The following is a 23,368-nucleotide window of genomic DNA, read 5'->3' on the forward strand; positions in this document are numbered from 1 at the left end:
CTACCAGTGTATTTTGTATTTTGAGCTATTTTTTACTTTGCTGATATCTTACTTGCCCTGATTTACTACGTTGTTCCCTTAGCCTAGAATTCTCTTTCCCTGCCTTTAGGGCCCAACCCAGGAGCTGCTTCTCTCAGGTGGCCTGGGGTCCCATCGGTGCTTCCTGCTCCTTTCTCTGCCTTCCACAGCTCTCTCCAACCTCTGCTGAGCTCGCCTTTAGCCTGCCTCATTGCACAGCGCTTACTCCTCTCCCTGCTGGCCGCTTTTCTCCCTGCTCTGAAGTCAGGACTTGCTTTTGTTGTGTATCATACTTTATATTACATTTTTCAAGACTCTTTCATATATATATATTCTCTTATTTCATCCTCCAGACAATCCCATGAGGTTGATAGAATGGAGATTCTCATCTCTGTTTTAACTGAGGTGAGGCTGGGAGAGTGTGTCTGCATGGCAGACACCTTCATTCCTTTGTCCTGGGGCTCCCAGAATTATTTGTACCACTCAGATCCAGACTTCCAATACTGAGATTTTGAGTTTGCTCAAAGATGCCTGTAATTTTGAGGTTCTCTTTTCTACTCAGTTTTTATATTTGTTATTAAAAAAATCAAACATTAGAATATGTGCTATAGTGTCACAGGCCTCTTTGGAAGAAAGAAGTCTTCAGAACCTAGTGCAAGGGGTGGTCAGTAGAACTAGAGCTGTGGGCCCCAGGATGGCGCGTAGGGCTGAAGTGGATGTTTAAGGGACATGCTCAACAAGAGTAGTGGTCTCTACTGTGATTTTCAAATACTTGTGGGAGTGGGTGGGTTTCCTTTATTTCAGCAGTAACAGCCTAGCGTATTGGATTGCACAGAACATTTCTCATGAAGAAAAGAATCCTGCCTTAAAAGGGAGAAGGGGGAGGTACATTGAAGAATCACTTTTAGCCCGAGTCAGAAGTCATTTGCTTTTTGACTTTGAGGTGTGTGGGTGTGTGTTTTCTCCCTGTCCCATTTGTGATCAAATAGACTTGGGTTCCAAATCTAGCCCTGCCACTTAGTAGGTAGGTATGATGACCTTGGCTGAGTTATTTAACTTCCCTAAACTTGTTTTCTCATCTGTAAAATGAAAGAAGTATTAGCTACTTTGAAGGATCGTTATAAGGATTAAAGATGATGTGTGTACCACACTTTGAGTCTGGGCTCGATAAGTGAAAGTTACCTGAAAGCTAATGCAGAAGAGGGACTGACCCAGTAAGGGATTGCCTGCTTATGATTGGCTCTCACAGTGCTTCTCAAACCTGAGTGGGCGTCAGGATCGCCTGGAAGACTTTGTAAACTACAGCTTGCTGGGCCTACCCCTGGAGTTTCCTGTTTTTGGTCTGAGGTGAGGCTTGAGAATTTGCATTTCTGAGTTTCCAGGTGATGCTGCTGCTGCCACTGCTGGTCTGGGGACCACATTTTGAGAACCACTGGGCTTCAGGTAACTCACCAATGAGCATTTAGGTGCTGTAGATATGTTTGAAAGCTGAGCTTTTACGTAGTTAGTTACTCTGTTTGAAAATGCTTGGAATGCATTTTGCAAATACTGAATTTAGTGTCTCAAGAGTTTTTCCTCCTAAAGTCCAGGAGTCTTTGGTAAATATAATTGAAGAAGAATAATTTGTGAAAGTAACAGTTATAAACATTTTATGGATAGTCTAACAATATAAAATTGGCTAAGATATGTGAAAGTGCTTTTATAAAAATGCTGATAAATTGAAAAAAATATTTTAAATACCTTTGTTTTTAAGATTGAACATCATAATGGAGTATAAAATAGTCTAACTTAGATTTCTCATCTCAATATGCTGTTTACCGTATGTATTTTTCTCTTTCTCCTCCAGGCTGCTGACTTGAGTAAACCAATAGATAAAAGGATATACAAAGGAACACAGCCTACTTGTCATGACTTCAACCACCTAACAGCCACAGCAGAAAGTGTCTCTCTCCTAGTGGGCTTTTCCGCAGGCCAAGTCCAGCTTATAGACCCAATCAAAAAAGAAACTAGCAAACTATTTAATGAGGAAGTAAGTAGCACCCTGTCTTAGCTGTTAAGAATCCCTTTAAGAATTTATACGTTCTTACTAAGGGTAGCGGGCCTCAGTTTACACTTCGAACTAAGCCCATTTTTCATTCTCTCAGCTGTTCTACCTAGTAATACCCAAATTTAAATGTGGTGAATTAACTTGTTGACTTTTACCTGTTCTTCCTTGGGGTAACTGTTTTGTGCATTTTTTATGGATCATGCTCAGGTGTCTATAGCAGGTACTTGAAAAGTTTTTTATAATGGAAATAGGGACAAGACTCTAACTTGTTATTTATAATTTAAATAAGAAAATATAGAATTACAGACTTTGTTCACATCACCAGAAAATGTCATGTAAATCAAAGAACTTGATAATATTTCCTTAGGCTGCTTAAATTGTAATTAAAGCTTATATGTATCTATTTGACAGGCGTTTGTTCTCTTGCACTTGAAAATATTTGCTGTAAAATCACCTTTGACATAGTTAGAAATCCTGGCACTTAAAATTGGATCACATGACATGGCTTTTGCCAATATTGTAGTATGTACTGGGGTTTTCTAGTATCTTCAGTTTCATTCTGGAAGGAGTCTGAGATATCTGAGCTATCTGTTTAGGAATGTGTCAGAACTGTTAAACGTGGCAGATAGAAGTTGCCAAATAGATTGTATTTGTTAAAGCTATTCGGAATGGCTTTTCAGCCCCAAGTATTGCCATTACGTGTCTGATACTCTCCCTCCTCTGTTTCAGTATGACTTTCCAGCAAGTGGAAGAGATGAGGTAGGCTTGCTGAGTTAGAAGCCCTGGGTTCCAGTCTCTACTTGTGCCCTCAACCCTGATGTGCCAAGGGTCTGGTCACGTGGGATCCCTCTCAGGAAGGACAAGTGGTTTTGCATTGTTGCGTGGTTTCAACATCATTAACTTTGAACAGAAGTGCATTAGATTCTGGTTTTTAAGAAATAGTTTTATTTGGAGAACAATATTCAACTTGACGAATTGCAGTTAAAATTCTGATTGCAGTTGTTATGGTATATGCTGTCCATGCATATCCAGTACCCACGCACGGTGCTCTTGTTTGATTTTGCCAGTGGATTTGGTGAAATCTTTTGGACCATGTCATCTGCTCTTCTAGTTTCATCTGTGTTGACTAGAAAATAAAAAACAACAGTTTGTCCTTTGGATTGACAAACTGTAGAGGAAAAGTATTTAATCCCATTTTCTGTTTAAAAAAACTTAAGCAGAAAATTATGCTGTTTACCTAGATGTTTTATTACTGTCATCTGAGGAAGTGATTTCTAAGTAGCTGTATGATTTCTTTTTTTGTGAGGGAATGTGGGGGCACAAAACCAGCCTCTCTGCCCTGTTAATAGAAATTGTGAATTTGGAGTCATTGTTGGGTTTTGTTTGTGTGTAGGTAGGGGGCATGTCTTTGAGGGGGAAGGGATTGGAATCATGTGTTGGTAAACAAGATGGGGAAGCTGCTCTGGCTGAGGCTGGCACAGAATGCCACTTAGAGAACAAGAAGGCTTTGTGTGTGGTCACTGCGGGAGGGCGGGAGTCAGAGACCACAGGTCCCTAGAGTGTCAGGACCCTGAGAGCACCTCGGATACATCAGCCAGACCTATCCCTTACTCTGGATAAGTAGGAATTACAGGCTAGAAAGCAACTCCTCACTCTTCATGATTTAAGCATGAGTTATCTTAGACTCTTTTTACGTTCTATTTGAAAAATGGCTGTTCAGAACGCTAGGACTGTGTATGGTTTAATGCCAACTTGGCATTTCTAGCTTGTGGCTGAAATTGATTGCCCTTCACAGTAAGGAAATTCTTTGGCTGTATGGATGGCATTTTCATCAGAGTTTGGTCAGGATGTCTAAGAGCAAGGCTCGTTAGAAGTTTGTTTCTCAGCGAGCGCCAGGAATGGTGGTTGAAACAGTAGTCATGCCATGCTCTGCTTTGATGTGAGATTTAGAGGTTTCAAGATGTTTTATATATTTCCTCTGCATGGGACAGTAAGCAGCTGTCCCATTTTACAGATGAGGAAACAGAGAAGGTAAGTGAATTGTCCAGATTAGGCAGCAAATTGATAATAGAGTTGAAGCTAGAAATTAATTCTACAAGCTCTTATTGATCATAGACTGTAAGCCCCACCATGTGTGGTTGCCGGATGGGTGGGCCCTTGTCTTCCCAGGAGCTCATCGTTTAGGAAGATGGGCAGAGAGGGTACTGGGGCATGTGTTATCACAGTGTTTTGAATAAAGTACCAAGGGATGTGTGTTAACTGTGTTAACTGTATTCTTCAGTGTGTATCAAATGTCATAAAATAAATAAAAACAGAAGTTCAGTTCAGTGGGGGTGAGTTGGAGAAGGCTTCCAAAAAGTAACATTTGATCTGGGTCTTGAAAGATGCATAGGAGTTGGAGGAGGGTGAGAAAGGCCTTCAAAGCTAGAGAAAACAACTTGGCATTTGGAGGAACATCAAGTAAGCAAGTGAGGCCAAATTATAGCGTGTGGGCCTCGGGGCAGGAGTAAAAGCAGACAGATAAATCGGAACCAGATATAAAAGCCCTTTCGTGACGTGCAAAGAAATTTAGATCTGACGTTGGAGGCTGTGGAGGAACCTTTGGGCTTTTAATCAAGGGAGTGACAGGATCAAATGTGTTTTTCTAGACCTCTTGTCAGCACTTGTGGAAGGTGGATTGGAATGAAGAGAGAATGAAGGTAGCAAGACCAGTGAGAAGGCTCTGGTAACTGTCCAGGTGAGAGCTGAGGGCTTAAACTAGAGTTGTGGCCATTTTTCCATTCATTTGACAGACGTTGATTACCTACCACGTGCCTGGCACTGGGTCTGCGGTGGCAGATAGCACTTGCCCTGCTGTTACTCCTCTCATTCAAAGGGGAGAGAGGTGTAAACAGTAGCACCCCCCACACACACTTATGGTGTAAGAGGAGACAGCAGGCCTCAGAGAGAGAGAGAGAGAGAAACACAGAGGTTAAAGGAGGAGGTGGAGAATGTCTCTCAGAGGAAGTGGTGTGCTTTAAGCTGAGCCTTGCATGAGAAGGAGGCTGACCAGGGAAGGAACTGGAGACAGAGCGTTCCTGCAGAAGGGAGAGTGGGTGAAGGCCCCAGGGTAGGAAAAAACTTGGGACCAAGAGAGCTGAGAGAGGACGGTGTACCTGGGGAGGGTGGTGTGAAGTGAGGGCATGCAGTTGGAGGGCCGTGCCACTCAGGGTCTAGCCATGGTTTGCTTCTTTGCCTGAGATGTGGGATCCCATAGAAGGGAGCAAGAGCGTGGGGTGGTCAGATTGGTGTTTTTGAAAATTACCTGACTGCTTCTTGGAGACTGAATTGCAAAGAAGTATGAATAAATCTTGGGTTTCTGGCTGTCATTTACTATACTAAGCCTGGTAAGGAGCAGGTGTTGGGAAATGGAGGGAAAGATCAGAGTTCTATTCTGTACTTGTTAAGCTTGAGGGGCCAGGTATGTGGTTGGATACAGGATCTGGAGCTCAAAACTAGAGGTAAAAATTTGGGAGTTGTCTGCATATAAATAGTAATCACATCCCTGAGATTACATGATAGGTCTGTGGAGAAAGTTTAAGAGCGAAGAAGAGTGCCTAGGACTAAGCCCTGATTGTACTCCGAGATTCTGGCCGTCTTGTCACATTGCCTCCAAAGGAGCCCTTACAGTAGTCAGTTTATTGCTGTGGAGTTTGTAGACTCACAGCCCAATGGCGGAGAGCCGACCCCTGAGCCCAAACACCGAGCGTTCAGACACAGCTCTGCCACTTATGGGATGTGGGTCTGTGACTTCCCTCCTCGTCAGCTGGGAAATGGGTGAGAACAAGACCCACCTGAAAGTCTTCTGAGGATGAGATGTTTAGCAAAGGCCTGGAGAGTGAGCCCTGGTGAATGCTCAGTCAAGTTGCAGGGAGCGGGGAAACCCAGAGGGTTCTTCACTGGGGATTGGAAGGAAAGGGTTCATTGGGAGGTGAGATCCTAGCAGTTTTGAAGGAAAAACAGCAATATTTGTCCAGGACAAGAGAGTGAGAGCAGGCCAACTCAGGCAGGGGATCAACCTGTGTGAGGCCGAGGGTATGGCTGCTTATCATAGCTGTGATGCTCACCTGCCCCCCTGTGATGCTCACCTGCCACCGTTCCATGCCGTCGTATGTGCACACACCCCAGCCCCACTATCTATTTCTGTGACCTTTGCCTCCTTTCTAGAGATGCCTGGTACGTGAAAATAGAGTAAAATGTTTGGATGGATGGGTATACAGATAGAATGGAATTATGAATTCCAGAAATCCACCTGAGATTTAAAGATAGAGGAAAATTGCTATCTAGGAATCGAGTATATCTTAAAAGGTGATTTTTTCCTATTAATTAAAAAGAAAAAAGTTTAAAATGCTTGTTTGTAGGAAAATTGGGACATAGAGAAGTACAAAGAAGGTGGCAAAATATCACCCATAAATCCCAGTGCTCACTGTTAACTTTACTTGTAATTTTTAATTTTTAAATGAGGCAAGGTTATCAGATTCACACCTTCCATTAGAGATGCCGGCAACCTTCACCTCCCAGTTTGGCCCTAATCTGTTGAGTTCACTTAGCAGAGGCGAGCCCTGCTCCCCGGGCCATCCCAGTCGGAGACCCTGGCTGCTGTACCTGTGCCAGCCCAGGAGGAAGGAAAATACCTCGTCCTTTCTAGCCCCCCTTGGGAGTGATATCGTCAGATTCCCCCACGTCTCTGCTTTCTCTAGTCTTGTAGAATAGATTTTAACTTTCTGTTTGTGGCATCCTGTATATATTATGCCGTTGAAAGTGTCTAACAGGCCTCTGTTGAGAGTATTTTGGCACATCCAGTAATCTGTGGACCATGGAACCTACTTCCATAATAAGAGCTACTTGGAAAGGGGAGTCGCCCCTGTCAGCAGTCAGCCTGTGGGAAGCACCCTGAAGGGATGCGGAGTTCCATTCTTATTACTAGTGGTTATGACGTACTGGGGAGGAGGAACTGCAAAGGGATCTATATATCTATATGATGATGAACTCAGCCTTGTTCATGTCTTTGTAAAAATTTAGGTTTATTTACAACTGTGGGTTGTATCCACAGAACAGGGTTTTCAAGTATGTTTTGATTATTGGGTAAGATGTAAAATCTAAAAAGAACTTGTCATCTTGGCTTCTCTCATTGACATGTTCTTGACTTTCTCCTCTCTCACAGAGTTGGAGGCCAGGGCTAGCACGCTGGGTAGGTCTAGTCTCCTTTTGGTCTTTAGATCAAGTCTGACTGCAGGTCACATCAGAGGAATGGGCCTGGCTCTTGGACCCTGTTGCTAGCCCAAGGCTTTGTCTTCTCTTTCATCCCACCAGCTGCAGGCTCCTCCTGTGCCCACTGCCCCCAGGAGTGGGGACTGAGAGTGAGGTCCAACTTCGCAATGTTCTGTCTAGTTCTTTAACAAAAGAGTGGTTCTGTGCATTTTGTTAGTTTTGTTTTTTCATTGTTGCTTTTTTTAATCAAAGGAAGGAAATGAGCACATAATCTACTCCTTAAAGTTTTAACATTGATAAAAATGACATCTGATCCTCTTTTACGTGGCTTTGAAATACCCTTTCCTAATACCTCCTGAAGGAAGCAGCTCTCTTTAATGCGTTTATATAATCAAAGCCCTTAGTTGCCGTTTTTGCCTGTGGCTACATTATGGTTTTTCCAGCAGCTGCTGTGGTTTTTGAATTGTTTGGTTTAGCATTTTTGTTATAAATTAATATCTGTATTGTTAAATGCATATCCACTCCCCCCAAAATAATTTTTTCCTGCTTGTCATGTTGATAGCAGTGAAAAAAAGAAAATTAAAAAAACTAAGTGCTTTCGAAAGCTTCATTTTAGCAATGACGCTTTAATGTGGTTACGGATTTATTTTATTCTTGCTTCCTTTTAACTGGTTTAGTATAGTTAGAAAACCTTGTCTGTTAATGTCATTAATGATGGTAGTTTTGGTGTGTGTTTGATTTTCCCTGAATTAGTATCTCAAATGGGACAGTTTCTTGGGCATTCGGAATGGGGAATGTGGGAGGCCACAGTTGAATACTGCGGAGAGGCATGGGTGTGGGATCCCACTTGTAGGGTGGGTGTCTTGACATACAGAAGTGATATATCGAAATCCAGATGTTGTTTTTGGTTTTTACGAAAGTGATAAAAATAGGGCTTGGAGCGTTTTGACTCTCTTTAGGGAAAAGCTCAGTGGCTGTGCCAGCTGACCTGATAGGGTCTGTCTTAGCTGCTGAATCTCACCCACGGCTTCGCTGCCCTCTCTCCCCCTCCCTCCCTGAGCACCTGTCCTGCTCTCCTCGCTCTGCAGGTTTGCTGGTAGTGGGATTCACACTCTGTTCAACTCCTGCCCACCAGAGCGTCCTCACCTCTGCCTAGTGGTGTTTCCCCTCAGCTTCTCCTCTCCAGCCCTGGAGCAGGGGCTTTCTTCTCCTTGGTCCCTCTGCATGCCTCTCCCTGATCCCCCAAACTTGCTTCCCTGTGTCTTCCCAAGGAAGCCCACCTGCGCCCGCTCCACCTGCCCTGCGCCCTGCTGGAAGCCACACTCCTTCCAAGCCGCATTTCCTGGTCTGTAGGACGTTGCTGACCTCAAAGACCCAGTCGCATGATGGAGGGAAATTATGAGGCCAAGAGCAGAGCTCCTGGCCTGTTGTGATCACTCACTCAGCATCAGTTCCTCCCTTTCCTCATGGGATTTCTTGATCCTTCTCTCTGCTTTTCCTTCTGCTTTCCTGATTTTTGTCTTGCTCCCTAATAAGTAGGCTTTTTCCAGAGTTTCACACTCTCCTCCTCTTCCTTGCTGTACCTTTGTCCTTGGAGGTCTTAGGATGTCACAGATCTGCCTCTCACTGTTCACAGCTGACTTCCTTATCTTCTCTGGTCATTTCCGTTAGCCACCTGCTAGATGAGGATGCTTGGATTTCTCCCCAGCACAGTCACCCCCTACTCTTTTCTATCACCGCTTTCCCCATCACTCAGGCTCAAAACCTAAGAGTCTTCACACACCCCCTTCAGCACCCCTCCTACTCCACCCAGCCCAATCCGTTGTTAAGCAGTCCATCCTGCCATGTGCCGCTGGTCAAAATTAAGACATTTTTGTCCACAGACAACTGCCATAGCCTCCTAACTGCTTCCTCCCCACCTCAACCCCATCTTCTATTCTGTACCTACTGCCGGGGGATTTCACAGTATTCTGTCACTTCCCTTTTCAGAAACCTTCGGTGCCCCCGCTGTCTGCAGCAGCACTGCCAGTAGAAATATAGTGTGAGCTACATAGGCAATTTTAAATTTTCTATAGCAATAGCCACATTAAATAAGCAAAAAATAGGTGAAATTAAGATATTTTATGTAATATATCCAAAATATTGTTTCAACATATAATCAGTATAAAAATTATGAATGAGATAGTTTCCATGATTTTTCAAGTCTTCGGAATCCAGTGTGGGGGCCAGCCCCATGGCCAAGTGGTTAAGTTCACACACTTCGCTTCAGTGGCCCGGGCTTTTGCCAGTTCAGATCCTGGGCGTGGACATGGCACCGCTCATCAAGCCACACTGAAGCAGTGTCCCACATAGCAGAGCCAAAAGGACCTACAACTGGAATATACAACTATGTACTGGGGGGCTTTGGGGAGAAGAAGAAAAAAAAAAAGATGATTGGCAACAGATGTTAGGTCAGGTGCCAGTCTTTAAGGAAAAAAAAATCCAGTGTGTATTTTACGCCCAGAGCACATCTCACTTCAGACCAGTCACAGTTCAAGGGGGCTATATGGGATTGGGCAGTGCCCGGCTTCAGGGTCCCAGTCCCATTAACCTGGGACTTCAGGGCTCTTAACCTGAGACTTCAGGGCTCTGAGTCCCAGCTCACGATTCCAGACCTAATTCCCTGCCGCTACTCAGGTGCTGCGCACGTCCTCAGATCTGCCCTGACTCTTCTGTCCTGAGCCCTGGTTTGGCTGCCTCCCCGCCCCCAGCATAGGTCCCTTTATGCCCCTGCCTCTCTCTCAACTTCCTTGCCCCAGCTCTGCCCAGGAGCTCCTCACAGCAACGAGGGTTTTACCACGGGGGTTTTTTCAACATACTCAGCCAGATCAAGGCCCCATTTGATATTAGAGTTGAGCCCAACAGGGAAATCCCATTACTTAACATTGAGCACTGAGTAAGACTGTGTACTGTTTTTACTAGACATTTTCTGGAACAAAAATGTGCCCTTATAGTACGTAATCTAGGCTGCATTCTTTGTTTTTATTGACTACAATGTTGCAGGTATTTGATTTAATTTGAAAGACAGGAGTAAAATGCTTTCTGTCCTCTTCCTTATTGGTAGACCCGAACCAGCTAATAACCTAGAGAAATTTAAATTCAATGATACTCTCCTTACTACGCCTCGAGTGTGCCTCCCACCCTGGCCTTGAGGTCTGAGGTTGGCTGATGCCATTCCTGGGAGCCTGTGTGAGTGGCCCTGGGCCTCATTGACGTCATTTGTCGGTGGCCCAGAAGACGGCAGGCTGGCTTTGGGGTCCCATGGGCCTCCGTGGGCATTTCATCTTGCCCCATCTGTTCCATGAGCGCTAGCCCCCTGATGTTTCTCTGGGTTGTCTAAGGCTTGCTTTGCTCCTGCCTCAGTGTCCTTGCTTGTTCCCTCTGCAAGGACGCTCTCCCCACATCCTCTTGGCCTGCTGTCTGCTGCCCTTTCAGTCTTTGCTCAGCTAGCTCTCGCTGCCTGAGAAGGAGGCCTTTCCAGGCCCTCCTGTTTGAGATTGAAATGGCCATGTTGCCCTCCCTTGCAGCACTTGGTCTTCTCTCCCTGGTTTGTTTTTCTCCAGAGGATTCATTACCATCAGATCTCCTAAATTTCACTATCTTCTCATCCTGCTTGAATGTAAATTCCCTACAAGAAGGGATGTCTGTCTGTTTTAATCAGTGCTATCTATGTCAGTGCCTAGCATGTGGTGTGCATTCAATAAAGAATGAGTGGAGAGTGAGTGAGTGAATGGGAGTTCAGGCAAGTTTCTTGACCTCTCTGAGCCTCTGTTTCCTAGTGCGTAATGTGGCAATAATACTTCCCTTCCTATGGGGACTTGGGCACTCTTAGGTTGCTGATGGGAATATAAAGTGCTGTCTCCTTCATGAGAGGTAACATGGCAATATCTATCAAGATTATAAATGTGTATACTTCTGACCCAGCTATTCCACTGGGAACCCATCCTGCGAGTGTATTCAGACATGTGAAAACTGCTACATGTGCTGCAGGGTTATTCATAGCTATAGAAATGTCCATCTCTGGGGCACTTTTAAAATAAACTACAGTATATCCATATAATTAAATACTCTGCAGCTTTTGAACAGAGTGAGGAATTTGTCTTTGTACCAGTACAGACAGATGTACAAGATGTGTTACCAAATGAGAGAGCAGAGGTGCAAACAGTGCCTGGTGTGCTCTTTGGTATGAAGACAGGAGGGTGGATCGATTTGTATCCGTATTTGCCTTGTCCATGCACGAAGACACCCTGGGGAGATAAACGGGAGGCTAATAATAGGGCTCTGCGGATCTCAAGGGATCTGGGATGGAGGAAAGGGCTATGAGTGGGCCTCTCGACTTTTATATGAGATACGAATGTATTACCTATTCAAAGAAGTAAAGGCTTACCTTGCAGGGTTATTTTGAGGATTAGAGTGTGTGTGCAGACCATCTTGCCCAGTGTCTGGCACACAGAGGAGATCCTCAGACTGGAAGTTAGTACTGCTGTCATCATGTGCCTGCCACACACCCCAGACCCAGCTGAGGCCCAGGTGCCCCCAGGTGCAGCGTATATTTTCCTTGCACGTGAGCACGGGACCTGGTGGGGAAACTGATGGTGCAGAACAAGTGAGAGAGCCTTTCCACATTCGAGTTGGATCCCTGGTCCTTTTATTCTTTCAGTTTGCAGTTACTTAAACTGGTGTGCCCAATTCACAGGTGCTGGAGTGTGACTGTGGTGTCTGCTTAGGTGCCTGGAAGGGGCACAGAGGATGGGTTCGGGTTTTTGTCCGTAAGTTACATCCACGTGTCTACCTACAGTAGTCTCAGTGCACCTTTTTAGGAATGGTCTTTAAGTGTGTTTTGTCATCCCAGTAACATTTATTTTAATAATGGTGCTATAATTATTTGTCTTCATACCTTACAGTTGCAGAGCAATACTATTTTTATTTGACAGTATTAAAATTTTGAGTCCTAATGGAATTATTTTTGTTGTATCTTTTTAAGCCAAAAATAAAATTTCTCCTAACAGTAGTGCTGGAAGTTTTTATGTCTGTCCTTAAAGTTTTCCACGTGTGATAGAATAACAGTGGAGTGACCTTGGAGGAACTGAGCTTGGTTTGGTTGTGGTGAGGTGTGAGGTGCAGGAGTGGAGAGTCCAGTGCCAGGAGAAGTGCAGACCCTGGCTGCTGGCCTCAGTTAGCTTTTGCAGCCGCCTGACAAGGCCACCAATGGTGGGTGAGCCAGGGTGACTCCTAGACACTGGGCCAGCAGGCCAGTCACGTAGGTGGGATCGGGAATGCGGGAACAGCCTGGGCCCAGTGGGTGCAGCAAGGTCTGATGGTTGGGGGTGGGCCCCCAAAAACAGAAGTCCTGATCTGGCCTTGCAAGTTATCTGTGTAACCTCTTGCAGAAGAAATGGTTGAAGGTCTGATGGAAACCCTGCCTGAGTAGCACTGGGCTCTTAGGTTGTTGGCGTTGGCATAGATCAGGTCCCTTTCAAAGGTAGGTCACCAGCCAGGAAGAGAAAGAGTCAGGGAAAGAAACCATTGGCTGTGTCCCCAAGGCCAGCTTGCCGCATCTCTGTTAATTTAAGAGGGCTAGCTATGCCATCCTGTGGCTGTGAAATTGTGGAGCAATGAGCAGTGACACCTGCTGCTGAGTAACCTTTGCCCAGCCCACCGTCTGGAGCCCTGGGCCCTGCATGCTGTGCAGGATCAGGCTTCCTCTCTCCTCCCCAATTGAAGTCATTTCTTAGCCACCTGCCTTCTGGGGTCTTAATTTTCTGCAACAGCTTGCATGGTTCATTAATCTCTTCTTTGAAAAACCAAGTTTTCTCATTTTCTGTGATTTTCTGTGAAGACACACTGTGCACAGCGGAGACTCAGCAGCGCAAAGCTGACTAGGCAGAAGGCAGCCTGGTTCTCGGCGAGGTCCTCATCAGTGTGCCCCGTGCTCCTCTGAGGCTCTCGTCAGGGAGTCCCAGCCAGTTAAGTGAGGTGTTAGTCTGCCGGGCTCCTGAGGCACCCGCTTACTCAGGGGATGCTAGCGGGGGCTGTTGGGCAGTAGAAGTTTCTAAGAAGAACTTGGGAGTCTTGGGAACTTCTGGATGGTTTCTGGTGATGTGATTTTAGGAGCAGGCAGCTGGGAGAGGGGCACCCTTGTGGAAGCCACTGCGCCAGTGAGCCCGCGGCGAAGTCTGCAAGCAGGGAAGCGTGCTTGTTGTGCTTTTGGGTGGCCTTTGGTTCTTTTCATTTTAACGGCAAGACTCCTAATCTGTGCCTGTTAAAGAAACAGTTGGTCAGTGAAGCAAAAATTAGCATGGAGTAGAGTGATGGTGATTAGGCACATGCTCCCAAGTTAATCACCTGTTTATTTCTTTAAACACCACATTGTTCCAAAGAAGATTTGGAAGAATTGCTTCTAAAGATACACACAGGACAGCGAATGTGAGTGAGGAAGTTTCAGTGAATCCAGGGCTGAGGTAGAGCCGGGGAAGTACGCGGTGACGTCCTGTGTGCTGCGGCCAGTGGCTGCACGTTGAGTCCTGACCATGGAGCAGCCAAAGCAGAGGGGCAGGTGTAGTTGGCACGTGACTTACGGTGACGATGAAATGCAGATAATCTGGGAGGCGCAGTGCTCCTGGCTGTGAGGACTGCGAGATTTTCCTGGGGTGCTCACAGAGAGGGTTCTGTGGGGAGGGCAGTGAATCACAGATTCAGACACTCCTAGCGTGAGAAATGAAGGTGCCCAAGGGCTGCCGCTCTCACCGCTGTGTCCCAGTACCTGGCACAGTGTCAGGCACACAGTGAGCTCTCAGCAGTGTCTGTTGAATGACTGACTCCCTCAGTGAAAGCCAGTGGCCTGACACCCAGATGCCATTCTAGAAAGTAATTCTACAAGGGGCCAGAATGCTCTTCGCTGGCTTGTCTGACCACGGGCTAGGACGTGGAGTGCCTGGATGGACTCTTCCCTTCTCACCGAGAAGCAGACAAGTTTTCTTACTGGAAACGTAGACCTCTAAAACTTCTCCATTGTGATAACTTGTTCTCCTTTGTCTTCACAGAGACTAATAGACAAGTCACGAGTAACCTGTGTCAAATGGGTCCCCGGTTCGGAAAGCCTTTTTCTAGTAGCCCATTCAAGTGGGAACATGTACTTGTATAATGTGGAGCACACTTGTGGCACCACAGCCCCCCACTACCAGCTTCTGAAGCAGGGAGAGAGCTTTGCCGTGCACACTTGCAAGAGCAAATCCACGAGGAACCCTCTCCTTAAGTGGACGGTGGGCGAGGGGGCCCTCAACGAGTTTGCTTTCTCCCCAGATGGCAAGTTCTTGGCGTGCGTGAGCCAGGACGGGTTTCTGCGGGTGTTCAACTTTGACTCGGTGGAGCTGCATGGCACGATGAAAAGCTACTTTGGAGGCTTGCTGTGTGTGTGCTGGAGCCCGGACGGCAAGTACATTGTGACAGGTGGAGAGGACGACCTGGTAACAGTCTGGTCCTTTGTAGACTGCCGAGTGATAGCTAGAGGCCATGGGCACAAATCCTGGGTCAGTGTTGTGGCGTTTGATCCCTATACCACTAGTGTAGAAGAAAGCGACCCTATGGAGTTTAGCGGCAGTGACGAGGACTTCCAAGACCTTCTTCACTTTGGCAGAGATCGAGCGAACAGTACACAGTCCAGGCTGTCCAAACGGAACTCTACAGAGAGCCGCCCTGTCAGTGTTACATATCGGTTTGGCTCGGTGGGTCAGGACACGCAGCTCTGCTTATGGGACCTTACAGAAGACATCCTCTTCCCTCACCAACCCCTCTCGAGAGCAAGGACACACACAAATGTCATGAACGCCACGAGTCCTCCGGCCGGAAGCACTGGGAACAGTGTCACAACGCCCGGCAACTCTGCGCCCCCTCCTCTGCCACGGTCCAACAGCCTCCCACATTCCGCCGTCTCAAATGCCGGCAGCAAAAGCAGCGTCGCGGATGGGGCCATTGCTTCTGGGGTCAGCAAATTCGCAACACTCTCACTACATGACCGGAAGGACAGGCACCATGAGAAAGACCACAAGCGAAACCATAGCATGGGACACATTTCTAGCAAGAGCAGCGACAAACTGAACCTAGTTACTAAAACCAAAACGGACCCAGCTAAAACTTTGGGGACACCCCTGTGTCCTCGAATGGAAGACGTCCCCTTGTTAGAACCGCTCATCTGTAAAAAGATAGCACATGAACGGCTGACTGTGTTAATTTTTCTTGAAGACTGTATAGTCACTGCTTGTCAGGAGGGATTTATTTGCACATGGGGAAGGCCTGGTAAAGTGGTAAGTTTTAACCCTTAATGCTGCACCAGATCTAGAACTTGAATAGGTAGAGATTTTTTTTCTTGCGGGAGGGGTGGGGTGTACAATGAATGTGAATGACACTTCTTATTCTTAATGTAAATTGAAATGCATCAGAGCCATAATTTTGGATACTGCATGCCATGTAATTCTGAATCATTTGATAATTCACCTTAGAACGTTTAAAAAAATATAATCAAACTAATTGCCAGCCAAGTCAGTCACCCTCCTGGGAGTATATAGAGTCCCAAGGTTAGTGTTCCTGTATTAGACTATTTCGATTTTAGGAAAATCATGACAGTGGGGAAACAATGACTTTAAAATGCTAAAATTAAAATTTCTGCTTTAACTGGAATATTTTTGCTTAACTACTCAATTAGAATATTGTACACCTGATCTGAGTGTGTGTTCAGTATGGACAGCCATTAATTGTCATTTATAGTCCAATTTTTTATCTTAATCATAAAATGTTTAGGAATCTATGAAATTTAACTTTAGGAACAAAGCATTCAGCAGGGTTGATTGATATTATTTTTACATTGTTCTGGCAATCCACAGAAAGAGAAGAGCCTTAATTTTTAAAACCCATTTTAGTCATTTTATGACAATTAAAATTGTTTAATAAACATCTTTTTTCAAAGAAGCAGTTTGTAGCACTTTGATTGAGATTCTCTGCACTAAATGAACTATCTGTGTTACTCAGAGCCTGGACAGTTAACGTGAACTGCGGGCTGAGGACGCCGACAGCAGTTGTCAGAAGTGCCTCTTGCCACATAAGCCAAGATCTTTTATGTCCGATGCGCTTTGCTTATGTTTTTTTCCAACAAGGGAAAGGAGGTTTGGTTTTCTTTTGTTTTTTGTTTCTTGGGTTTTTTGGTCATAAAAGCACATGACTGTAGGCCCTGGGTGGACTCCTCTGCTTTGTTTTGTAAGGATTGATGGACTCCTCAGGGTTCAGAGTGCCTCCTGACCTTCTCTTGTTTGGGTTTTGATTTCCCGCCCAGAAGGGGAGCACAGGTGCAGGTGGCCCCCTTTCTCACCATTGGGTCACAGTCATGATTCCGGGATCATTCTTGGGCCAGGGATGCTGGCCTAGCCCTTGGGCTCTGTCCTCAGTGGCTCCCACTCAGAGCACCTCAGCCTGGGGCTCTGGTGGCCTGTGGCTGCCCAAGGAGAGGTGCTGTGGGAACTCCCTCTGCGCGGGGACACCGGCTGCTGCCGTGGGAAACTGTGGTGTTTGATTCTGATTCCTCATGATCCTTACCAGCTGTGGGAGAAGTTTCAAATTCCAGTTTTCACAATGCATGAGATGGTTCCTTGAGCTGTACATTTTATGTCAAGATAATGATTATCTTATTTGTTAACTTATTTTGGTCATTTAGATTTGTTTTTCTGTTTTGCACACCTTTGTAATTAAATATAGACGTACTTATCATTTACACTGGTTTGAGTAGTGAATGTGATTCAGCAAAGTGAAGACCTGGAGCCTTTCACTTCTCTGCAGGGTAAGATTGGTTGATGGAGCACCAGCTCTGGGTGCTCTTAATGCAGCCCTCCTAGGAAGGCCAGGCCACATCCCAGGCCTGCTTCCCACTTCTGCACGTGTCATGGCTGGATCCCTTCACTCCGTACCCACCGTGCTCCGTAATGCGAGCAGTTTCTGTTAGCTGTGATAGCAGTGGCAGTGTTCTACAATGTGAGAACCAGGCGGCCTTCCAGGTGCACCTCCCACCCCCCTACCCCGGCATTGTGGTCCATGGGAATGTTAATGTCCTGTTTACCTTTAAGATATGATCCTTTGTTCCTAAATGTTAACTGATCTAAGGTAGCCAACACAGCCATCCTTGTGGACTGTTTCAAGTTTGGAGGCTAAATTGGGCTGTCAGATGGAGAGATTAGTAACCAACACTCCATGTGCATTTTGATGTCCCTGCATAGTTTTAGCAATTCCGTTTCAAATGCTTCTGAGGCAGTGAGTATGCAGTTTCAAAATTCAGGATTTTGTGTTTGGCTTAAGCCAAGAGTGGCTAATTCCAGGTAAGTAACCTTTGTGGGGAAGCTTACCTGACCTTTCAGTTCTGAGTGCATTGCTCATTGCATTGCCGTGGACTCGCTCCTGTGGGGCTGGCACTTGAGCAACTGGGCGCTTCCTGGTTCCTTCCACCCTTTAGCATCCTCAGCTGCGCTGGCTGTGATAAAGGAGGGATTGCTCTGGTGCACTCACAGGGTGACTTACCTAGGAGGCAGCCTGTTGATGGGAAGGTGGGGGTGGAGAGGCAGAAGGAGGATATTAATTGTTTCCTTAAAAAGCAAGTTCTGGAATGTGCTAATAGAAGCCTGTGGTGTCTCTCCTCTACCACCCCTATCCCCGCCCCCACCTCCCGTTTTAAAAACCATAGTCATGTCACAGTTTAGGATTTGGGGCTTGGTCACCATCTTGTTCTTCCAGTATCTACTGGTGAGTGTATCCTTAATGTCTGTCTAGTACCCTGTCTGGGGTCCCCTTGCTGGGGTCAGGTGCTGGGGAGGGGCAGCATGGCCCGGCCCCTGGCTCGGCCCAGGCTGCTCCCGTCCGCTGTGCCCTCTGACGCCTGCCCCCTTTCTTTGACAGCCAGCAGAGCACTTCTCCTGCAGTCAGGAGGACAGAATGCAAGGTGTTCTCCAAGACCAGGACTAAAGTTGCCGGCAGCTTGAGAAGAGGGCACTGGAGAGGGGCGGGCGGGCTCTTCGCCTCCTCCCGCCGATTGGCTTCTGACCAATGGCTCCTGCAGACCTGGGATGGGGGGGAGGTGGGGAGCCTCAGGGGGCCCTGAATTCAGCTGTGTGAGGCACGGTGCCACCGAGGGACATCAGGGGAGCGTTTTTATAGTTTTCTCACCAAACTTTGAGCTTCCTCATTGAAATTTTTTGAAGTTTTTCAGCTTAAACATTATCCTGAGCAAGAATATCTTTTCTAACCTAACTTCTGGAATAAAACAGCTGTTGGCAGGAGGAGGCTGTTACTACTCGGTCAGCACAACTTTTCTGTCATGCACTGAAGTGCATTGATGAAAAGCACAGACAGAAATAAAGTACATACGTGGTGGCACTCAAGTCCCACTCCCTCCCAGCGAGAGCACCTTGGCCTGTGGCCTGCGTGCAGCGACGGACGCCCTCAGAAGGCACAGCCAAGCACTGACGGTCCTCTCTGCCTGCCCTGCTCTGGCTTGCCTCTCTTAAACCTTCCGGGAAGTCCGGAAGCCGGGATTGTGCTGCGACGTTGGTGAGCAGCTTCTCGGCGCGCTGCCCCGCTCCAGTCCTACTCAGCCTTCTTCTTACTTGGGCAGGGGAATTAACAGTCCCCCAGAGGGCTGGAGAAGAAGCCTTTGGAAAACCTTGCCTTTGCAAAAGCAAATGTGTAAGAGGGAGTAGGCAGACTCTTTAAAAATAACCAGTAACTTTGGGTTCTAAATTTACTTAAACAGTGGTAAAGAATCTTAATTTTGGTTTTTGTGCTGATTGAACCTTCCAGCATTTTTGAAGTGTTCTCTGAGCCATTGGCTTGGGACTAGGGATAAATGCCTTATGATAGAGAAATGGAGGAGTGGAGGATAAACAGAAATAAGCTATAACAAAAATTATTGTCTCAGACATTCAGAAACTATGAAGAACAAAATGTGGTGAAACTTTACCAGTTTTTATGGGTGTGTACACATGTCCCAGGTGGGACTCAATATTCTGCTCCACTGTTTGCCTTAACACCCACATCCTGGCTGGCCAATAGCCAGGCAGCCACTTCTCGATTCCTCCACTTCCTGTGGTGCATCTTGAATTTTTAAGATATGGTCAAGTATTGAATTTGTGCTGACATTGGTGAAGCTGTTTTACCTGATGTCTGCACCTGTGTACAAGGTTCTCGCCACCTCTTGCCCGGGAAGGAGATGTTTGATTTCTTTGTTGAGGAAGCTCAAAGTGTGAGGGGGAAAAGCCAGAGGGGCGGCGGTGGGGCAGGGGGGCTGGAGGGAGAATCCTTTGGAAACCCCAGCGCCACGTTTGGTGTGTCTGCCCGTCTGAGGAAGAACTAGAAGCGGAGTCCGACTGTGGCTTTTGCAGGGCAGATGCGCAGAGCGCAACATCCCATCTGGTGCGTGAGGGCCTGGCGCAGGGCACCCGCCGCCCGTGTGGGTGCGCGAGGAGAAGCGTCTGGCCTCTGATCAACTGTCCCGTTGTCCGTTGTTCTGGGCGTGTCCACTGATGGCTTTCCTTCTGCAGCAGGGAGCTTCTGCATGCGTTGTAGGCCTGAAAAGGAACCCGGAGATGCTCCCGTCCTGGGAGCACGGTGGGGAGCAATCGGCAAGACCCTCTCCTTGTCCGGAGCCTGCCCGTCACATGGGGCTGCTCGGGACTGTCCTCTGTTCAGGTCACCGGGGGCTCAGCTCCACGACCCCAGTGATGGCCAACAGGAGCAGACAGCAGTCTGGGGAAAGTGAAGCCCAGGGCTCACAGTGGAAAAGCACTTGTATTGAGCTGTTACCCTTGAAACCCAAAGCGCAAGTTCAAAGCTGTATGAAATGCCCCTCCAGGGGAGGGAACTGTCCCACTGGTGGTGACTCTTTATTCATTGCTGCATCTGTTACATGAACTTCGTGTCATAGTTAAATTGCTGTCTCAAAAGTATAACAAAAATTTTCTGCGTTTTTAATTTCTGTATTCCTAAGTTTATTAAAGGTTGCTATATTAGGTGACACTGTATAAAATTGTATGAATATTTACCTTTAGTGAAAATCAAAAGTAAAATTCATATGTATTTCCTTTTTTACATTTTCAGCTAATTTCTTGATAACTTGAATAAATTTCAAAAGAGCCTTCCTAACATGAAATGTTGGTAAATTAAGTTCTTAACTGTTGCAATAATTTTGGGAGCTTTAATAGCAGGATTGTTACTTTATAATTTTAAGAAAATCATATTTCTGTTTCACTGCCTTGGTTTTTAGTTGTTCCCTCGTCACTGTCACAGCCAGAGACTTACTACACACCTGATATTGAAGTACTTTGGGGTTGTCCTCTGTATACTGACATTAAATAAACATGTGTGAATGAATTGTAAATGTAGATAATTTTCAATCTCAGCTTTAAAAAATCTCAGTGAACTAAAAAAGAAAAGCTTTTAAATGCTGTACAATTAAGGGCCTCGTTATTGTTTATAGAACAAATAGCCACAGGAATTGCTACCTCTTATTACCGATTCTGAGTTTCTCCTAATTAGAAATCTACTAAATGTGATGTTTGTTCTGAGTATCAAAGGTATTAATTGTTTTCGGTGACCCTCATCCACTCTGAATCCAGTGTGGAGAAGGGCTGCTGACTGACAGTGCAGCCGAGCTGTGTAAAGGTTCTGTTTAATGAGAATGCTGACATTCTGAAGTTGTCCTGGGCTGGGTGCTGGCTTTGGTGAGCACAGACTCAGTATCCTGGCTGCTGGGCATCCAGCATCCTGTCCAGCCACCAGCCAGCAGCTGGGAGAGTGGAGGAGAAGCTGGCAGGCTGCTATAGGAGCTCTTTTCCTGGGGAGATTCATTGTTTTCCTAGTCATAATCTTAAACAGTTTGCTTGAGGCTTTGCAATTGCTCTTGAGGTTGTCCTGCCTTAGACACCAGGCCCTCGGGCTCCAGGGCAGAAAGGTCAGTGGGAGACAGTCCGTTTAGGGTGGGAAGAGTTAGTGATTTATATTGTCCTACAGCTGCATCCCGGAGTGCTTCAAGGCAAGAATTCCGGGCCTAGACCTCAGACCCCGCAGAGGCCTCACGTGAGGGTAAACATGTGAGCTGGCCCAGGGAGAGCCCCTTCTCAGGCCCTGCTGCCCCCAGTTAACTGTCATCTCCGTGCTGTTTTGTGAGACATGTGGGCCTGGAGCCTGGGGCTAGCAAGGCCTCTGGAAGCTCCCTCCTGGCTGTCTCTCCTTGGTGGTCGGCCTGCCACACAACCATCTCCGGAGGGTGGTCTCCAGACCCCCCCCCCCCCCCCGCCCCGACCGTGCTGTCCTGATCCTCCGGGGCTGAGGCGGGTGCGATCTTGCTTTCGGCTCGGAGCTGCCAAAGCGGAAAAGACAGTCAGATGTTCTGCCCTCAGTGACCTGCTGCCTCAGGAGCAGTACATGCTTTTTCCTCAGTATTGAGTAGATTTTAAGCCCCACCCCAGGTTGACAGCAGGTTTAAAAAAAACACAATATTTTCCTCTTTTAAAAATAGCTAGTCACTCTTGGAAAATAGTTCAGTCTTCCACGTGTGGCTGTCTGTGGAAAGAAACAGTCGCTTTTGGACCAGTGGGTCTCTTGAAAGGGACAGAACGTTTAGGGACACTCGGCCCCCACCTTGAGTGTTGGTGGTCTCTAAATGAGCCTTTTGTTTTGAGTGGGGCTAATGTGGGTAAAATCCTCCGCCAGTGGCTCAAGCTGGAAAGAGGGGTCCCCTCCTCCTGTCGCACAGAGCAGGGGGCAGATCTCAGAGCCGCAGTCGGTCACCCGGAAGTGAGAGGGCCTGAAGGTGCGGGGCGGGCGCTTCTTTCCGTGCACGGTTCTCAGAGGAGCCCTCACCTGGTTGTGCCCTAAGAAGTCTTGTTCCCAGATACCTGAAAAGAGCATGATGGTTTTCTCTGGGTGGCTTTTCTCTTTAGAGACCAGGTTGAGTGGCCTCATTGGGGAAGTGAGCCACCTTCAGTGTGACCTGTCATTGGGCAGGTCGAGGCTGGCAAAGGGACATGGTCAGCTGCCCAGCAGGAGCCACGGTCCTAGGTCCAGGACCTGGGGCAGGGAGGGGTGCAGATGCTCAGGGAATGGCCCCAGGGAAGCTCCCGTGGAGTGGGCACTCTCCCCTCCAAGCCCACATTTAGGGACCGAGGCTGTGATCCACCCACTTTGTAAACCTCATTTCATCTGGGGACTTGGGCGTCACGTGCCTTAGAGTGAAATGGTGGCTGCTCTGGCCGGGGTTTCTTTGGTTCTCTGTGCAGTGCTCTGGGTAGTGCGAGTAATGGGATTCTCATGGATGGAAGTGTATCCAGAGCGAGCAGTGTTCCTGGAGCAAGTTACCCTGGTGGTACTTCTCATCGTTTTCGTAGCATCTCTAAAAGGGCATCACTTTACAAAAAATATTTACCTCTTCATTTCAGACTGGGATAGAGAGTGCTGGGAGCACCTGGCGTGGAGCCTCGGACTAGAGCCTCAGGGTAACTGTGCTGGGGAAGGTGCTGGGCCCCAGAGGCCCACCTTCCATGGGAGGCCGATCCAGGGGACCTCTGCAGCCCTCACCCCTCGCAGCCAGCGCTGAGCTCCTCTCAGGGCACTTTTCTGCATGACCTCGAGAGAGAAGCTGTGGTCGTCTGCAGTAAAACCTGTCCCGGGGTGGTGTGCTTGTCATTTTTGTTTGGGGTGGGGAGGGTGACATTGAGAGAGTCAAATGACCAGGCTTTAAATAACGCCAGGGGGATGACTCTGTGAATTCACATGCAGCCCAAACTTGCTGACCTCATCCTACAACTACCCCCTGGAGGTCCTGAGGTCTCCAGCATTTACGGGCCAGTCAGAGGTGGCTGGGGTCAGATGGGGAGGCTGGCAGTGGGCCCGCCAGGACTTCAGGACAGGCCTTTCTTGGAAGTGGGGCTCTGTGACCACCCCTCCCCCCGTGTCTTTTCTTGCTGTCAGAAGCTGTGATCTCAG

General features: G+C 47.1%; 1 protein-coding gene across 1 annotated transcript in view; it reads left to right on the forward strand.

The window, feature by feature from the left end:
* WDR20 (WD repeat domain 20) overlaps positions 1-20,759 on the forward strand; it is a 57,867-nt gene extending 37,108 nt beyond the window's left edge. Inside the window, 5 exon segments of the mRNA XM_044774350.2 lie at positions 1,865-2,047; positions 4,714-4,753; positions 4,756-4,802; positions 14,398-15,657; positions 18,287-20,759. Coding sequence (XP_044630285.1) covers positions 1,865-2,047; positions 4,714-4,753; positions 4,756-4,802; positions 14,398-15,657; positions 18,287-18,352 — 1,596 coding nt within the window. The 3' untranslated portion in view covers positions 18,353-20,759.
* The last annotated feature ends 2,609 nt before the right edge of the window (positions 20,760-23,368 follow it).

This window comes from Equus asinus, chromosome 7 (genome assembly GCF_041296235.1).
Source record: "Equus asinus isolate D_3611 breed Donkey chromosome 7, EquAss-T2T_v2, whole genome shotgun sequence".
NCBI lineage: Eukaryota > Metazoa > Chordata > Mammalia > Perissodactyla > Equidae > Equus > Equus asinus.